The sequence below is a fragment of the Setaria viridis genome, chromosome 5, assembly GCF_005286985.2.
Source record: "Setaria viridis chromosome 5, Setaria_viridis_v4.0, whole genome shotgun sequence".
Lineage (NCBI taxonomy): Eukaryota > Viridiplantae > Streptophyta > Magnoliopsida > Poales > Poaceae > Setaria > Setaria viridis.
The window spans coordinates 13240777-13260531 of record NC_048267.2 but is presented as its reverse complement, the minus strand read 5'-3'; the positions used below and the strand labels follow the sequence as shown (position 1 = coordinate 13260531).

General features: G+C 45.2%; 2 protein-coding genes, 1 long non-coding RNA gene and 1 pseudogene across 3 annotated transcripts; all 4 read right to left on the bottom strand.

The window, feature by feature from the left end:
• Positions 1 to 2787: 2787 nt before the first annotated feature.
• Positions 2788 to 4420, bottom strand: LOC117854709 (caffeoylshikimate esterase). Its single transcript, XM_034736933.1, has one exon. It carries the CDS (start codon positions 4052 to 4054, stop codon positions 3056 to 3058), a length of 999 nt encoding a protein of 332 aa, XP_034592824.1. The 5' UTR covers positions 4055 to 4420; the 3' UTR covers positions 2788 to 3055.
• Positions 4421 to 6890: 2470 nt separating this feature from the next.
• LOC117857297 (uncharacterized) lies at positions 6891 to 12951 on the bottom strand. Its single transcript, XM_034739892.2, has 6 exons — positions 12663 to 12951; positions 12040 to 12382; positions 10341 to 10648; positions 10161 to 10223; positions 8603 to 9114; positions 6891 to 7914 (listed from the first exon to the last, which is right to left on the bottom strand). Exons 2-6 carry the CDS (start codon positions 12336 to 12338, stop codon positions 7171 to 7173), a joined length of 1926 nt encoding a protein of 641 aa, XP_034595783.1. The 5' UTR covers positions 12339 to 12382; positions 12663 to 12951; the 3' UTR covers positions 6891 to 7170.
• An 880-nt stretch (positions 12952 to 13831) lies between these two features.
• Positions 13832 to 14865, bottom strand: LOC117858557 (uncharacterized). The gene is made up of 2 exons (XR_004640991.2): positions 14669 to 14865; positions 13832 to 14145 (listed from the first exon to the last, which is right to left on the bottom strand). It is a non-coding gene; the product is annotated as an uncharacterized lncRNA (long non-coding RNA).
• Positions 14866 to 16102: 1237 nt separating this feature from the next.
• LOC117856239 (kinetochore protein NDC80 homolog) lies at positions 16103 to 19118 on the bottom strand (annotated as a pseudogene).
• Positions 19119 to 19755: the final 637 nt, after the last annotated feature.

Below are 19755 nucleotides of genomic sequence, written 5' to 3'. Positions count from 1 at the left end.
AATATCCGTACCCGCCTAATGGGTAACCTATATCGACTGCATACCCGCTATAGCCTGATAGGATCATGAATGCAACACATGATAAAATACACATATCAACAAATACTAGTAAATAAAAGTAAGATGAGTGACAATCTTTAACCAATGTAGTCTAATGAATCAAGAAATTATTAGTTCATTACTAAGAGCCCCTTTAGTAGGTCTTAAGGGTGCTACGGCTTCGGCACTGTAGCGCATCGTGGTGCGTGCTGGAGCCGAAGCTAGGAAGCCACTTTTTTTATTTTCACCGGTTTTCCCTCTTTCCAGTTCATTTTTTTGCCTCGATCTGTGTACCAGCTTCACGCTACAGTTCGCAACGGTACCAAACCGTATCAAAACACTGTGACGCAAAGGCAAAGCTCTACCGCCCTAAATATAAGTGATACCTCACCAAAAATATAAATGTTTATGAGTTCATCGCATAGTACAGGGTACGGGTATGTGGGTAATACGCACCCATACTCGCACTCATACATGTTTTTTCCCGTACACCATCGGAGGAGGATATCTTTCTATACCCGCCTCCTTATCTGATAAAACCCATCAGGTACTAAGATTTTGGATATCCATTCTTATCTCTAGTCTCAAAACGCAGGCCGCCGAGGCCGTTTGTTTTTAATTAGTGTTCCCAGATTTCATTATTAAATCTTATCTTATCGGATTTGTTGTAAGCGCCATACACACCACAGAAAATTGATCCATCACCACCGTAGTTAACTAGAACTTTAAAGTATGATCAATAAAATGCACAAACAAAGAATGAAAAGAGCGCTGGGAGATCGGTCGAAACAAGAACCTTCCAGAATGGACGGAGGAGCAATTATTAGTAGAAACGAGAAGCCGTTATCGTTTAGATGCTAGCAGCCATGTGGTTCAGAACCTGGGCAAAAATAAAAGTGCAGAGTCCAGAGTGTCTCAACTAGATAAACTCTCAACCAAACAATAGTGCTTTGCGCGGCCGCATCGATCGCTCCGTTCCATATGCTCGGGTCGGGCTCAGCCTGTGTCGGGCCGCCCGCGGCAAAATTATATTTTGGCCCGGTCTAGCCTTCGTTTGTTTTGGCCTATTAGGCTTGGCGCATCTCCACGGGAGTTGTTAAATTTGGATACCTAAAATCAGTTTGCGAATAGAATTCTTTTTCAAGGACCAACCCGCAAGGTGACACATCTTATCCCCTCAACTCTTCTTCTCCCTCGCCCCCGTGCCGCTACTCTCCCGAGCCAACCCGGCGCAGCTTCACCGGCGCGCGTGCTGCTGCTCCCCTCCCTGCCCTCGGCTCCACTCCCTCGGCATGGGGACGGTGGCACGGGATGCTTGAATCGAGGTCGAGGCGGATTTCCATGGTGGCAGCGGTGGCCCGAGGTGAGGACGACGCCGGCGGTGCAGGGGTGGAGGGGACGGAAGCGGCGCGGAAAGCTCCATCCAGGAGTGGTTCGCCTTCACGGGAGAGAGGAGAGAGATAACAATGAAGAGTTGGATTGGTATATTACACGTAGGAGAGAGAAATCATAGACTAAATTTTGTAGGTATAGCAAATACGATGGAGCAAGTTTTTGGTGATTTTTAGGTATTGTGGTGATTTTTATATAGCAATCCGGTTTACTCTCGCAAGACCACCAATAACTTGGCTTAACTGGGTTTGTTTAGAGTTTTTCACAAGATTTTAATTTATACGTATTTGAGGGTTGTACTATTATACGTATTTGAGGGTTGTACTATCTACTCCCTCCATTCCAAATTACTATTTATTTTGACCTTTTTAGGTATATGGTTTTTGCTACGTATCTAGACATAGCATATATTTGGGGCATAGCAAAAATAATGAATCTAGAAAAATAATGAATCTAGAAAAAAACAAAATGAATATGAGATGGAGGAAAAAAATAATGAATCTAGAAAAAACAAAATGAATAGTAATTTGAGACGGAGGAAGTATATGGGAGATGATAGGAGATGAGATAGGGGAAAAAACATCCAAGCATGAACATATATCCCTATTAGAATAAGATAACGGATGTCGAGCTACGTAAAAGACATTATTTTTAAGTAGAAAATGTTATACAGTGTGAAATTACTTTTAATGATGAATTTTAGTATCATTAACCTATGATGCGCGAGTATTTTTATTTTCAACTACTGGTGATGTACTTAGGATAAATCTAAATCCACTTGTATTTGTGATTGGAGGGAGGAGATTACAAAGTACAAAGCACTCGAAGACCATGTTTGGATACTTACGGCTAAAGTTTAGTATCTGTCACATCGGATGTTTAGATGTTAATTAGGAGTATTAAATATAGGTTAATTACAAAACTAATTGCATATATGGAGTCTAATTCGCAAGACGAATCTATTAAGTTCTAATTAGTCCATGATTTGACAATGTTGCGCTAAAGTAACCATTTGCTAATGATGGATTAATTAGGTTTAATAGATTCGTCTCGCGAATTAGCACAGGGTTCTACAATTAGTTTTATACAATTAGTTTTATAATTAGATCCTGTTTAATTGTTCTAATTAGTATCCGAATATTTGATGTGACACTGCTAAAGTATAGCACCTAGTATCTAAACACGTTCTAAGTGTGCATCTGCATTATGCGAGCATGCAACTGCTGCTGATAAGCGACCAGCTACCACTTGCAACAAAGGAAGCGCATTGATTTACTTTACCCTCGCAACCGAACAACCACTCCAACCGTACAACTGTTGGGAGTCAATACTCGATCCAAGATGGGAGGACGAACATGACAGAAAATGTTGCTCATTCATTAAATTCAAGAAACAAAGCTGCCAGATTCTTCATCATGGGTAGCGACGGCTGCTCAAGCAGGTGCAGATGGTAGACCGGGACCATTAGATGAGAACTCCTAGCATCGAACCAAACAAATTCAGTGATCACAACAAGTTTATTGCTGGACCCGTACTCGATGGTAGCAGGAATCTAGAATCCGCCATGGAACGGACCACGCACGCAGTTCGCGGCCATGGCGCCCACGCAGGACGCGTGCCCAAACTACTGCTGCTCTTGCGCGTCGGCGGTGGCGGAGCCAGCGCTAACGCTGGCGCTGGAGCGTGCCTTGAGCCATGCGATGATTTCGTCGAACACCTTCTCGACGTTCTCCTCGGGCTCGCCGATGATCTGGTGCCACATCCCAGGGTACACGCGGAGCGTCTTGTCCTTGCTCCCTGCGCGCCTGAAGAGCTCCTCGACGCATGCCGGGTCGCAGACGGTGTCATCGCCGCCGTGCACGACGAGGAGAGGCAGCTCCACCTCCTCGAACCGTCCCTGCAGCTCGCGGCAGACGCGGAGGAGCTCGAGCGCCGTGGCGGCCCTGGGCGGCGCCGTGGTCCGGCGCGGCGAGGCGAGCGCGAGCGCCCGCTTCCACTCCACCTTGAACGACCGCTCGGGGATGTTCCCACGCGTGTACGCCACCCGCCACGTCGGGATGACGGCGGCGGCCGCGGCGAGCAGGTGCTCGAGCGGCCACGGCGGCTTGAACCGCGGGCTGACCCCGCACATGGCGCCGTTAAGCACCGCCCCGTCGCGCCACAGGTCCTTGCGGCGGAGGTGGAGGAGCAGCGCGATGGCGCCCCCCAGGGACTCCCCGTAGAGGAAGCAGGGGAGCGGGGGCGGGTGGTCGGCGCGGAACGCCGCGAAGGCGGCGTCGCAGTCGTCGAGGACGGGGCCGATGTCGGGGATGTGGCCCTGGAGGCCCTCGGAGAAGCCGTGGCCCTGGTGGTCGAGGGCGGCGACGGCGAACCCGGACGCGGCGAGGTGGACGGCCGTGAGCTGGACCATCCAGCTGGACTCGCCGGTGAAGCCGTGCACGACGGCGACGGCGCCGAGGACGGGGGTGGTGGCGGGCGTCCAGCGCTGGGTGAAGATGCGGAGGCCCCGCGGGTTGACGAAGGAGGAGGTGGTGTGGGTCACCCCGTGGCGCGCGTAGAACTCGTCCGGGGTCAGCCGGCCGAAGGGGCTCCGCTCGTCGGCCTCCGCGATCGGATGCACCATCTTGCCGACGCCGCCGCTTGCTCAGGCTCCTCACAGCTCTCCTCTCCGCTCTTGTAGTGGAGGTGGAAACAAGGGGAGGGGGAGGAGGAGGCGTTGGTGTTGGACTGCCCGGCTGCCGGTGGCGCAGACAGAGGAGATGGTGGATGGAAACAATGGGGAGAGGAGGGAGGGGCGCCAGTTATATTGGACTCTTGCTGTGGGAAGCAACGGCGGCGTGGGAAGCTATAGAGCTAGTGATGCTGAATTGCTGATGCGTCTGCCGGGTGCGTACAAAATCCTTGTGCTGCATCTGCAACCGCACTCGTCGCCGTCGACGTCTAGGCTCAACAGCCGCGCGTGACCGATCCAGTCGTCATCAGGGGGCAGTCTCTTCCAAGAAATTCAGAGCATGGGCACCTAACGTGTTGGTTCCAGTGTCAGTGTGGTTGGATTGGTTTGGAGTTGGACCATTCTCAGGCCTGTAGGCATTATCTCTCTATCACATCACATTACCCGCTAAACCAAAAAAGAAAATGGTGATTGCAGTTCTCAGAAATAATCGAAAATGGCACTGCTAGTAGCACTTGAACAGCCTTTTCCGTTCATTTTTAATTATTCCGTGAATGCATTATTAATGTGTACGGGTACCGCCTGGTCTATCCAAATCAATGCCCATCCGTCAGCTCAAGCTGCGCTTCTCCCAACCACCCGGGCGGGGCCAGGGCGAGCAAGATACCCAAACGAACTGACCACTGACCAGTCTCCCTGTCCGCTCTGCGGGACCGCGGCGAAGGGAGGGACTAGTAGTACGGAGATTAATACCCCGTGATAGAGATAGGCAACAGAATTCATTCCGGAAAGAAATCCTCCATCCGTTCAGTTCTCCACTTGGGTTTCATCCATTCGACACGCGGCCTTGTTTAGTTGGCAATTGGGAGGTGCCAAATTACTGTGCTGGCAATGTAGCACACTGTAGCGTTTCGTTTGTATTTGTGAATTATTGTCCAAACATTGACTAATTAGGCTCAAAAGATTCGTCTCGCAAAGTGAAAAAAAACTGTGCAATTAGTTTTTAATTTCATCTACATTTAGTACTCCATGCATGTACCGCAAGTTTGATGGGATGGGGAATCTTCTTTTTGCATAGTGCCAAAGTTGGGAGTTAGGGGTGAAGTAAACAAGGTCACAGTTTGTATGGTAGGAATCTCAAGAATCGACGCTTTAGGTGACAAACTTATGACTTGCCGTGGGAATTTTGTTATTCACAACTTGGCAATAATCTAAGATATCACGCCACTAAATAGGATGTGTTGAATTATGTACATCAATAGCACAAAAAGGAATAATTGTGGTAGCAATTCACTGCACTATCTCCATCAATATTATTTGCTTGCCGAGGCTTGATATTAGCCACTGTTTTCAACAAAACGTAGATGACTAGTGAGGAGAACCGTGTCTATGTTTACCCCGATCGTTGATTCACATCATTGTACACGTTCTTCTTTTCTTCTCTCTTGCTAAAGCGGGCCTAATTGCTCGCTTCAACTTTTTAAACCATTTTTTCTTGGTAAGAAATGTGCACTCGTTCTATGCGTGCCATTGGAGAGGCAACTGCGTCAGCGTGTGTTTAGTATCCTGAACACTCCAATTTCTCAGGTAACCTTTTATGTACAAATGCTTCTGTCTTCGGTGCCATCATTCTAGGGGGTGTTTGGGAGACAGGGATAGTCCCTGTCACATCGGATGTTTGAACACTAATTAGGAGTATTAAATATAGGCTAATAACAAAACTAATTGCACAACCCCTAGGCTAAATCGCGAGACGAATCTATTAAACTTAATTAGTCCATGATTTGACAATGTGGTGCTACAGTAACCATTCGCTAATGATGGATTAATTAGGCTTAATAGATTCATCTCGCGATTTAGCCTAGGAGTTCTGCTATTAGTTTTGTAATTAGCTCATGTTTAGTCCTCCTAATTAAGCATCCGAACATCCAATGTGACAGGGCTAAAGTTTAACCCCTGGTATCCAAACGAGGCCTAAATAGTACTATGGGGTCCCATAAACTGGAGTGAATTACACGAAATGTGGTAAAGAGATTGCCTGTCAGTTTTGTCGCATCTTCACATGTATGGGCAGTGTGGACCATGCACACTCCCATATTAGGCTCCGTTTTGATACTCCTGCTAAAGTTTAGCACCTGTCATATCGAATGTTTGGATGCTAATTATGAGTATTAAATATAGGCTAATTACAAAACTAATTGCATAGATAGAGTCTAATTCGCGAGATGAATCTATTAAGTCTAATTAGTCCATGATTTAATAATGTAGTGCTACATTAACCATTTGCTAATGATGGATTAACAACAAGAGTAATAGAGTATAGCTTCATCCATCATCAAATGGCAGGCAGCTCGCTGCATCATAGGTGGGCCATGGCTGCCTGGCGTGAACCAGCTCCTGGGGTCCTCCATCCTTTCTCATTGTGTGGTAGCAGCCTGCAACGGCCAGCCAGCACTGGTGAAGGTAGCTGGACTAATATTCATGGCGTCCTGCACCGCTGCAATTGCAGCATCCCGAAAGGAGCAAGAGCAATGGTGCGCCGCTCAGAGTTCACATGGCCAAGGACGTGGTTAGGTGCATCACAGTCCTTTGTTCCTTGATGGAGTGCATCAATTTTTAGTGTTCCTCACGAGCCACCACTCGCTGCCAATCTTTGCTTTCAAGACTGGTAATCACACGGGCTCCTTAGCTGCAAACTCCAACCACATCAAAATAAACAGTATTGACAAGATCAGGGCCTGGAGAAATCATGCAGTGAAGGCACAGAGATCGGCAGGCCAAGTTGCAATTACATGGCATATTTTTCTCCTTTTTTTCCATTTCCGATATAGAGGTAACACAACATGACATTGTTAGTTTTGTCCCCCAGAAGATAAGGGTTAAGAACAACCAACCAACCAACCAACCAACCATTTGGGTGAGAACCCTTCTTTTTTTTGTACCTAGACACAAGCTGATATGTACACTAAATTACATGGCGATGCATCACTTCTTCCTATATGTTTTAATATGGCCACCTACTTTGGCGGCCAGACAGGATACATACACATCAGAGAAGTTTCTCTGCTTCATTCATCAAAAACTTTGGGCTTCCGGACCCTTTGGCTCCTCCTGCTATTTACAGCCACCAGCACAGCCTTCTCAATCTTCATATTCAAGGGGGCGCTCTCAGCCTCCTTTATTGTGGAGGGCTTGTTTTCAGTCTCCTGATTCTTTGTAGCTGAGGATGGGTTTTCAGTTTTCTGCTTCTTTGCTGCTGAGGATGGCCTCCCAGTTTTGTGCTTCTTTGGTGCTGCCGATTCGCTCCCAGATTCACGCTTCTTCATGTCTGCAGGTTCATTTCCAGCTTTTCGCATCTTCCCAGCTGAGCGAAAGGTCATAGTTCCCAACCCTGTTCCAGCAGAGGGTGTGCTCTCAGTTTTCACCGCTGCTGCAGCCGAGGGTGTGCTCCCAGTTTTGTTCTTTGCAGCTGAGGGCGTGCCCTCAGTTTTCTCCTTTGCAGCAGGTGTTTTGGAGGCATCTTTCTTCTGCTTCTTGGTAAAGAAAGAGCATTTCTTCCTCCTCTTCTTAGGTTTCAGCTCTTGCTTGATCTGAGGGGAGACAGGCTCCACAGCTGGAGCTGAAGTGCTATCTGTTTCCACTGGAGCACAAGTGTTCTTCACTTCCGCTGGAGCAGAAATGTCCTCCATTTCTGCTGGACCAGAAATGTTCTGGCCTTTGGAAGAAGTTCCGGAAGGCAGATGCTTGGCCTTATCCAACTGCTGACACTCTTCATTGGCTACTTGATTGTCTATGAGGATATCGTCAGTGTTCTGTGAAAAAGAAACAGTAGTAGGATCAACTGAATGCCCAAGAAGCTAACACATTTTAACATTTTTCTGGAAATGGTTCCAAATCAGTGAAATAGTTTTAGATGATGAAATAGTCAATATGGCATAGCCACAGCTCCACATCTAAGACTTCAAAACGGTCATACTAAATTAATAGCATTGTGTGTTTGGAAAACAAAATTAAAACGTCACATGTTCCAAACCCGCAAATTTCACTAGAGATATCTTCTATCGATGCTGACACAGTAGATACTGAATTCTGGATGGATCTGATTTACAGATATCCTAAATTTTAGACTACCATTGGCACTAACGTACAGGAATATGCAGAACATCTGACTCGTCCAATACCTCATGTCCAAGATATAATAACTACAAATTTCAGGTTTTATGGGAAAATAGCATCTGTTTACTTGGATAGTACACTTTTCTATTTAAAAGTCGATAAGTAAAGCCGCAATCCCTACAATATTTACAGATGCAGGATAAGGGTTGATTTTTTTTTCTAACCAGTAAATGGGGACTTTATATATCTCGAGCCTACTCTGTGCATATAAGATGATTTAAGTTCCAATTTGAAAGCAGCAACTCTGAGAGGATTAACCCAAATCCAAACAAGCACTAAATAATTAAATGAGGAATAGGAATAAGCAAAAGGACCAAGACTTACTTCTTTGCATAAATCCCCAATATGATCATTTGGTATGGAATTGTCAGTACCCAAGAGTAGGTCCACTGTGACAGCTTTCTCCATCGAGTAATTGCACTCTCCACTTCTTTCTTCAGCATTCCTATTTTCATATTTTATACGCACACTAGTTTCCCTGTCAGGCAAAGCAGGTCTCCCTGCAAGATCTGATCCATCCTCATCCTTCAGCAAAATGTTTAGATTCTTCCTTTTCTGTGGTTTAGTATATCGACACTTCGTATAAGAGAATGAGCGCTTTTGAGTATGCTGCCTCTTCCGAGTCACCATGACATGAGTACCGTCCTCAGAAAGTGCCAAATTTTCTCCTCCAGAATGAGCATTGCTGAGACGATCTTGCAGCAGATGAACTCTAGACTGGAGCCCATCAATTGTCATAAGAGTGTCCTTTAAAGTGAGCTGCTCAAAAATCATATCATAATTCTCAGAATCGAGCAATGTAACAGTGTCAAGTCCACCTCTGATACTGCCATCAACTGCATTAAGAATGAACCAAACACAATACATTGTTAACACTAGCATGCCAATTACTTAGGAAGAGAATATAGATGAATTGCATTTTCTGCATGGTCCATCAAACTAAATCCCAAGTGGATGTGTGTGTCCTTCATTGATCTATCCAAAAATAGAAATGCTACAAAAAAATCCAATAAAACCATAGAATATCAGAAAGGTGTTGGGCACATTTTAATATATATGACTACATAAACTACTCCCTCTGTCAAATTATATAGGGTATGCATGTTTCTGAAAAGTTCAAACTTTGTAAATTTTGACTTAAGCTTAGTCAAATTATAAGTATGTCTAATGTATATAATTATACAGCTGTCTAATGTGTATAATTATACTGTTACATTCATATTTCAAAGTGCTTTCACACTTTTTTTGGTCCCTATGTACTGGGATGGAGGGAATGCTTGGATACTTCACAAACAATAAGGAAAGCTATTAAGAAAAAATGGCAGGTAGCTATCAACACATGAGCTAGGTCACTTCTAACGAAAAAGATTTTGTTTCAGAATGCGTGAAATAGAACTTTTAAAACTTGACCACTAAAGTACACATAAGCATTAATATTTGTCATATAAAATAAAATTAGTAGATTTGCCATGTTAAGTGCTCTCAAGCAATTATATTTGTTTCATACTTTTACTGACATATTAAGTAAAATCAAAGGTGCGTGCTGGATACTGGTAATGTCCAAAACAGAAAGTAAAATATGGGATGGAGTAAAAACTAAGAACCCTGTTGGCAACAAGGTTACATTAGGCATCTTGGATTTCTTTTTGCTTTGATAACGTGCATATGATTAATGACTCGCCAACTCAGTGACTAATAAATCGTTGGCCTTTGGTTAAAACACAACGATATGCCTTTACTAAAACACAAACATATTCCTAACCAGAGCAAACTTTTTCTCACAGCCAGGTCTAGAGCTAGCTTGGTCTAATGTAACTTTGTAAATACCATGCTTTCCATTTTAACTTCACTGAAAAGTTTGACCAGATGGGCACATTCATACCTGTACTGCCACATTCGTCATCAATTAAGACAGCATCAGTTTCTGCTCCTTTATTTTGTTTGTCTGCGAAATATTGAAAGATTCTTATTATTAACAACTAAACCTGGGCAAATTCAACATGGCCATGAATAAATTGATGTCCTATCCCTACAAAAAGGTAGGCATAATTGGATGTCGGACCATGATAGTATGACAATATCTGGTGCTTGTTGATGTACAAGGATGCATCCACATTTTCTTCATGTATCTTCCTCTTTCTCCTCTTCATGATACTGTTCCCATGGCCTTTGTGAATCTGCACCGATTCTGACATGGAACCATTTGCTTTGCTTAGTACTTGTTGTTCTTTTTCTTTCTTGATTAGAGCAAGCTCCCTGTCATACTTTGATACTTGACATGACAGCTCCTTCATACGCAACTCTAACCACTGGCATCTCCACATAATTGGACGAACAGAATTCCTCCACTCAGCTGTCACCTTTTTCCTTCTGAAGGGTAATCAAATATTACAAAATTTGCCAAAAAAAAGTCGTATCAGAATAACAAAACTTTACATTATAATGAAATATTATAAGAATATTACAAGTAGCTTCTTACTCCAATTATATTCTAGCTATACCCATAAAATGATAGGTAAGCTAACACTTTGAAGCACTCATAAGAGTAGTTCAATTATCAGTTTCGTTGTACATGACTACAAATTATAGTTTTAAAACATGAATATAAAAAATAAGCATGCAAAAATCAGAAGCATATCCTCCAAGAAAGGAAATAAGCATGAAGCACGATATAGGATGTTCCCTGACATGCACAAAATGGAATCTATAATGGTCTGCAGCATTAAAGATAAACATTATCAATGATAGTGCCGATCAGTACGTGATATCTACTTGTGGATTTGAATCCCAGGGTAGGAACTTCTTTTGTGAATTCGGATTGTCATGCTTAGCGTATACTTCATGTATTTATGGACAGAGGTGGTACTATTTAGTAAAACATCTAGGTGACCTTTTCCACAAAAAATAAAGAAAGAAAAAGAATGTCAACACTAACCCAAGGACTTTAACTAGAAGGATATTGGTGCTATATGTGTCAATCTTTGGTGATTGATCCACAACTGGATTTACAGACACATGGTTGAACCCGTGCTGATTATCATGGAATTAACCGACCTGGTTGTTGGAATCAAAGTCCTGGTGGTATAAAGAACACTGCAGATGTACAATGCTTTTGAAGATGCAACCATTTGCTTAATTATCTTTTTAAACAGCTATGCTGACAACTAGAAGACCATAGGAATAGCCGGTATTTGCTTTCTCTGATTGTGGCAGGCATACTTAACATAAGTGGAATAGCATTTGTTAGGACAGAATACAGTCTTTCTATCTGTTAGCATTGACACACCTGCTTCTATTATTCTTAGAAGAATTGGGCAGAAATTATACTGGAGTCTTAATCTATCAGGTGCTATCATCACTTTCTAAGTTATAACATTTCATATACAAACGACAAATGGGATGCACACCGAAAACGGAAAATATTGATGGCAAGGTACTAATTACTAAGCATACAAGACACCGCTGCATTACGTTACTGAATCATTTCTTTCCATTTTAGGTACACCGATCCAACTTTTTCTTGTCGCTTCCGCAGACAGGAAGGTGCAATAATTACAACATAGCATACCAGTCGAAACCCTACTACAACCTTCCGTTTTATCACCAGGAGCGCAGGAGTGGGAAAATCAAACACTGAAACTCATCAGTGCCTAACCACCTAGCATAATCTTTACACCTGCTCACTCTATCATGAACCAGGACGGCACAATCATCAGATCAGTAACATTCAGAGCATAAGACCAACTGATGAAAAGACTCACCTAGGCGGCTTTGAGGGCCTACCACCATTGGCACGAGCTGAAATGCCAGAATTCACCTCCGGTTCACCCCCATCCGCCTCGCCTTCGGATCCTGAGCAAGTGTCCCCAAACGAGCTCGAGCATTCGGTGGTTTCATCTCCCTCGTCTTCAATCACAAGGTCAGGAGACGCCACCAGAGGGCCACCACCATTCGTGCAGACGGCCTCTGTTTTCACCACCACCATGCTGCTTTGGTTCCTGGCACCACCACCGCCCTCGTCCTCAGCATGGTCCATGGCTGGAGCGGGAGCGGGCGTCATAGAAACCCCACCGGAATTCCGCCCCAATCTTCCTTCAGAGAACCCTGTGGACGGATGGATCACTTTCAGTTCAGCAAGGAAATTCTCAGAAATCAGAGAAAATCAACAAGGGGCGCATGGGAATCGGGGGCGGACCCTGTATAGGACATGGGTGTAGAACACCCGATAACTTTCGCGAGAGAGAGAGAGAGAGAGAGAGAGAGAGAGAAGAAGAAGAAGTTACTAGGTAAAACGCATGGTCAAATCCGAATACAAACAGCGGAAATTAGAGCTTTGAGTGTTCGATTTCGCCCAGCAGGAAAACAATGGAATGGGCGGGCGTACCTATCGGATGCTCGTCGCCGGCGAATTGAAGCGCCCGACGAAGAACTGGCCAGGGGCGGCGAATCAGGCCTCAGCCCGGGCGGATCGCCATGGCGTAGGGGGAAGGTCTGGTGGGGGATCGAGATTGGGGGCGCGATCGCTCGGGTCCGTGGCTCAATCAGTCCATCGCGAGGGCAACGCTGCGGGGAGGAAGCGTCTGTGGATTTCGACCCCCTTTTTTTATTTTTATTTTTTTTGAAGCGGGGAGGAGGGAGGAGGAAGAAGAAGGAGGGAGGAGGGGTGGCCTCGTGAGGCGGCGTCAGGTACCAGTTTCCACTCGCTGCAGTGGGCCCCCCTTGTTCGCACCGCTCGGCGAGCAGAGTAGTGTCCACCGCCACGCGCACGCCACCTCCCCTCCGTTAGCCGTGGAACCCAACGGAAGAGACGGCCGACCCGCCCCGGCTCACTCGCGTCTCTCTCGTTGCCTGCCTTTTGATACGATGTCACGGTCCCGACTTCTTTGGGTGCGCGGTCGGCGCCCATCGACGGCTCAGATTACACTTGAGATGCTGCCTTTGGATGGATCGTCTTCGTCCAAGGGACAATAGTGCACCTTGGGCATCTAGCATCTTATTAAACACAAGGGGTGCGCGAAGCTAGCACGCTCATCACCATATGCGTAGTTGCAACTTGCGAGGCTAAACTATTCTTCATGCGTTTTGTCATGGTCAAATGAGAGGTGGCAGTAGAGTTCAACTGATCAGCAGCCAAAAAGACTAGTTCATATCTGGTGTGGAGACGACGAGAATTCACTTTCCGGCAGCTGGTGTTTTGAGTTGCTACACGTATGATCTCAAGTCCCCTTTGTACAATTTGGAGGATGTTCTTGCACCTGAGCTCCTCCTCCATCTTGTGATGCTCTTGCCACTCCGTTTGGCATGCTGCCATGGTAATTTCAATGTTTGAAGAATCTTAGGGTCTTTTTGGCCGAGCTCCAAACAGCTCCGGGAGCACTTGAGGAACCGGAGCCACAATTTGTAGCTCCACTAGCTCTTGTGGTTTTATGAGGGAAAGGGAGAGGAGAGAGAGAAAAAACTCCAGCTGTGTTATGATAATATTGTCAGGTGGAGCGCCGAAGCCCATAAAAACCATGCTAAAAGAACCCTTAGTTTAATACATCCTTCTGTGTGTAAGAGTTGGAAACTTATGTACTAAAATTAGTTACTAGTGGATAAAAACAGGGAAAAGATCCATTGACAGCAAATGCGACGACGACATCTGAGTGACCATGCCAAGAAGGACGAGAAAGGAACAACAGGTGCAACTTCCCAACAACCGTCATCGTACACCAATTCCTATCTGACAATAACGGATACTAGGCTGCATTCACTAGCTAGTTCCTGGAGGCATTGCTCTCGAGCTCCTTCCTCAACTGCAGCGAGAAGTCATCCCAGTCATCCTCCCATTGCTTAACTACTTCATTGCCTTCTTCCTTGTCGTCCCACTGTAATCAGAAGTTAGTATAAGCCTGACATTTTAGGTAACACAAGTACACATTGTCTGAATCTATAATGGTTCTAAACATACGGTTTTGAAGTCAACATTTAAATTAGCACGATGTTCAAATTCTTGCAAGAACTAAACCACGACACAACCAGAAAAATGCGGTTTGCAGCCCAATTAGCAGGGCTAATGCACAGGCAAGAGCAAGCCTGGCCACAATGCCCAATTCTGAAGCATGTTAACCACAGATGTTAGTATTTGACAGGACCCACATAACCAATCTCCAGTGGCTGACTAAGCAATAGATCAGTCACTTGCAAAATCTACAGGACGAATAACAACCGAACACAAGTAACACCCAACAATTTCACAACCCTACAGCCAAAACACAACAAACCCAAGCTGGCGAGCTGAGCTAATGTCACAAACCCTAGTCAGATCTTACCAACAGCACCATGTACCAAATCTACCAGCAAACATCAGCAAGACGAGGGAGAAGGGGTGGATTCGATGCGGGATGATACCTGTCGATCTCGAACTCGAACTCGTCATCGTCTTCGAGCAGGTCCATCTTGGCCTCCTTCGTCACCTCGGGCTTCGCCGGCTCGCCATCAGGACTCGCAGCACAATCCGGCAGTAAGCGAACCCTGAATTCGCGGAGAGAATCGACGGGAATTAGAATTAGTGTGCCGGCTGGCTTAAGAAGATCGAGAGGAACCGGATGGACACCTGCCGAATCAGAGAAGGGTTCTTTTCTTACTCGCGGACTCGGACATGACGGCGCTGTTTGTATACGCTTTTTTGAAACTCGCTTATCTGGGAGAATCTGCTATTTGAATAAGTTGGGTATTTGGTAATCCTAATTATTATGTACCGATTATCTGTCTTTACTGATAAAATAATCTGATAAAATAATCTGAATGCTCCTGAGGCTGATAATAGCTCATTTTTGTTGTGAATACAAGGAGAAGATAATAATTCTAATGTCATCCATTTATTTTAGGCTGATAATATTGTTCATTTTAGATTGATAATATTCACTTATTTTTTATTTTCCTTTATTTTTTTTCAGGTTTACCTTCTTCCTGCTTGCTGCAAGGTCTTCCTCGCGAACTGGCGCTTGTGGCGGCGTGGGACGGCTGTAGAGGGGGCCTGCCGGGGCTGCGGCGGAGTGGGCGGCCGCGGAGGGGGCCGGCAGGAGCTGCGGCGGCGTGGGTGGTCTTCTTGGGGAAGATGGCCGGCGGGTGGTAGAAGGACGGAGTCGGCGACAGGCAGCGGATGGGGCCAGCGGCGGGCAGCGAACGGGGCTGGCGGCGGACGGAGCCGGCGACGGGTGTGGGAAGAGAGCCGGTGGAGGGCGCCGAGCAGCGGACGGGGTTGGTGACGGACGGGGCTGGCGACGGACGGAGCTGGCAGCAGGCATGTGATCGAGATGGCACGGGGGTGAGGGGTATCGGGGAAAATCGGCTCGCTTGCGCAAGAAGCGCCTTCGAAGCCGTGTGGAGGAAAAGCGGAGCGCTAGTTGTATTCTAGATTGTGGGAGAAGTGGCTTGGATGGTAAGCGGGAAATAAGCAAGACGTTTGGGTGGGCTTATGGCTTATTTCCACCGATAAGTGGGAAGAAAGAAGTGGATATAAACAGACCCATGTCTTTGGATGCCAAGGAGGCTATGAAGGCCATGTTTGTATACGGCCCCGTTTGTATCCGCTTATAAGCAGCTTATCGGTGGAAATAAGCGAGAATCCCGCCAAACGCTTTGCTTATTTCCACCGATTCTCGCTCATGTGGTAAGCCGCTTCAACGATTTGAACTACGAGAAGCGAAAAGCGAGAAGCGAGAAAATCTTCGCTTAGATTATAATCTAAGCGTGGCTAGGAAAAGCGCTTTTCCTAGCCACGCTTGGATTATAATCTAAGCGAAGATTTTCTCGCTTCTCGCTTCTCGTAGTTCAAATCGTTGAAGCGGCTTATCACATAAGCGAGAATCGGTGAAAATAAGCGAGAATCCCGCCAAACGCTTTGCTTATTTCCACCGATAAGACGCTTATTTATTTCCACCGATAAGACGCTTATAAGCGGATACAAACGGGGCCGAAGTCAGCAGCTGCATACAGGTCGTTCCTCCTCTGAGCAATAGTTGCTTCCATGAGCTCTTTATGCTCGGCAATGGAATCAAGAAGCTGAAGCAGCACATTAGCAGCTACCTGAGTTTCTTCTTCCTCTTTGCGTAACGCATCTTGGAGCCTCTTCTCCGAATTCTATCAAATCAAATAAAATTTATTTTAAATTATCTGATTGCGAATGTGTTAAGCTAATAAAGGAACTCATTTTAAGTAATTAACAAAAACAAATATGAGAAATACCTTCAAAACATCATCTGCCTCCTTTTCAATGGACCTCAGCGCACCGTACTCTTTCTCCAACTCATCTTTCACTCGTCTACTATCACCTTTGCATCTTGAGTCATCCTTTGAGATTTCATGATCCAACAAATTCAAAGCAGCAAGCATCTAGACAACAGCAAATACAAGAACGACTTGAGCTGTATGGTAAATGCCAGGGCCAAACTCTTGTCCATATCAATAATTGTTTAGGATCACCATGAAAAGAGACTGTGATAAGGAATTCAAGAACACTCGAAAAGGCTACAAGCCAAAGTAACATAATTGATGAAATGCTACAATACAGGAGCAAAAAGAAAAACATTTTCAAATATTTGACAACTGCTCCAACACTTGACTGATCAGCATGTTCATCGTTTTATTTCTCTTACTCTGTAAATTAGATAGTCTCCACTCTCCTAGATACTCGTTAACCATGCATACATAAAAGTTGTAATGCAGTTCTTTCAGACACTATGACAGATCCTTTTGTTTTGCTGGTAGTACAAATTCAATTCAAATAAAGGTGCTAGGTGGAAGGACATACACATATGTGTTAACAAATAAATCATGCCCTGTTCTTACAAAAAGAACTAATCTTTACAAAAGACATAGATTTAGACAGCCCTCAAGTCTAATCACAGCACATCAGTATAGTCCCTGAGACAGATCCAAAATCCGATTTACAATAACAGCAAAATTGAATTCTCATAAGTCAAATCCATTCTTCGTGTTTATTTAACCATAAATTTATTGCATAAATAATTTCATAATAAGAATAACAATTCAAAGAGGAGGGGCAAAATAATTTCAGATCACATTTATCTGAACTACAAAATGTAATGCAATATTTGTAAAGAGGGACTTTTCCTCCTCCAGGATTTTGGCACTTTCTTGCACCTGCTTCTGGAGATCAACTAACTCTGCAAGATTTGAGACAGTGATCCTTTTCTTCTCCTCAGCATGAGCCTTAAGTGCAGGTTTCAGCACTGTTTTGTAACCAGTGCCCAGCATCTCATCAGGTGAGGATCCCTTTAAATTTATAAGGTACTGGTTCCAACCTGAAAAGTGACCCAGCAGAGTAAAAATGAGAACAGAATACAAATAGACTTAACAAAGTAGCTGGTAATGCAAATACTGGCAACAAAACCACACTACAAAGATCACATCTCAACCTTTGTTTGTTTCTATATTTAGTTAACCCAACGGCAACAAATGAAACACGTAATGTTAGCCCAAATTGATCCTTTCCATTCCACACACCCACAAAGGGGTCTTTGAGGTACATATAGGCCAACCATGGGTAGGTAGCTTAGAAGCTAAGCAAAGCATATAAAGAGCATCTAAGTATATAAGGGCATCTAAAGCAGTAATTGGTGATAAGGTACACGTAGGCACGAACCACCCATGGATACTAGTGCTCACAGGCACTAAGTGCACACAGGCACTACTAATACATTATTCTATCACCATCAGGACTTAATTCTAACATGTGATGTCAACTGGCTATTCAAATGATCAAAAAATTGCTAAAATATTTCCCAAATTTCTTTGAAACAAATCATTTGCCCCCACATACTCACTGACTCAATAAGTTTCATCGTTGAAAGTCTCAGGATTCACTGTTGGAATACACCTAGTTCAAAAATTTAATATGCAGCCAAACTATCTTATATACTGATGGCCATGTGCCAGTCCACATTATTCAATTAGTTAAGGACCAAATCTGTAGCTGATTAAGAAAACAATAGATTGTGTTAATGCACATAAATTACTTATCACATTGTTCATTGACTTTCTTTATAGCCAAACAAATTCAAAGAATAAAGAAATTATAGCAGATGTTTATGGCACACTTGTACCTTTGAGGGCATTGTTGCATTGCTCGACAAGCCCGTCGAGGGACTCAAGCTTGGTCACCAGCTTCGAGTCCAGATCCCAGCACTCATCCTCCAGTGATGACTTCTTGTTCTCGGATCTGGCAATCTCATTCTCAATCCACAGCATCTCCCTATGCATCCTCTCTATATCTCCCACGCTCATCACTTGTGTGTCCAGCTTCTTCAACAGCTCCTCGTTTTCAGCCGTAGTGTGTCGGGCATCCAACACTTTTGCCTCAAGCTCCTTCTCTAGATCCGCCAACTCCTCTTCCCTTTCGTTGACCTTAGCTTTCCCGATCTTTATCAACGCCTCAAACTTGTGGACGTCTGCACTGAAGGCTTCCTTCTCCGCCTTTAGTCCTCTCGCCGTGAGGGACCAGAGGTGAGATTATTCACCTCAGCCTCCAGTTCCTACGCCTCCTTCTCCAGAGCACGGGTTGTTGCAACGGCAGCCTCACCGTTCATCCAGGCTGTGGAGAGGTACTCCTCATTAACCCCATTGTGGCGACTACTTCCGGGGTTGTGGCTACTTTGGTAGCCCCCGAGCCAGAGATAGATACCGAAGCGGCGAAGGAGACTACTTCTAGCGTCGTGGCTATCCTTGTAGCCCCCGAGCTGGAAGTGGAGGCTGAAGCTGCCGGAGTCCTTCAAGTGCTGGCTTTCGTTCCGCCTTCTGAAGCGAGTCCGTCGACCAGCCACGTCGTGGCCTCCATCCCACCTTCTGAAGCGGGTCTATCGACCAGCCGGGCTTTGGTTCTGCTCAGCACAACGAATGCTGGGGTGCAAGAGGAGCCTTGGATAGCTGAGGGAGCTGACCTTGAAGATATTCAGCTACTCGACGACCCGCTCCTCGATACAGAGATGGAGGTTACAATGATGGAGATGTACCGCCGCGTAGGCAAATATGCAGTGGTAAGCTTTCCTTCTAATTTATCCACAACATTGAAATCAATACTCATTCCTTACATGAGTACTTGCTCTGTTTTGCAAGATTTGATCAAGCGCTCCCACCAAAAATTGGAGATGCTCCAGGGTTATGGAGATACCGCAATGCAAGCTTAAGCACTTGAGCGGAAACTGGCCAAGGTGTGGGAGTACTCCTCTCTGTTACTCATGAAGTACGATGGCCAAGCCGCCGAGTACTGCAACCTTGTCCAGTAGGCCGCGGAGGAGAAGGATCGCCTTCGGAAGCACAACAAGGCCTTGAAGGATTAGCTGAAAGGTAACTTGTCTTCCCTATCTGGTCTTCGAGTACTGATTGCGCTTGACGATACTCAATTATTGCTTTTGTTGTTCTTGCAGGGGTCGAGAAGATAAAAAAAGATCTCCAAGGCCGAGCCACTGATTGGC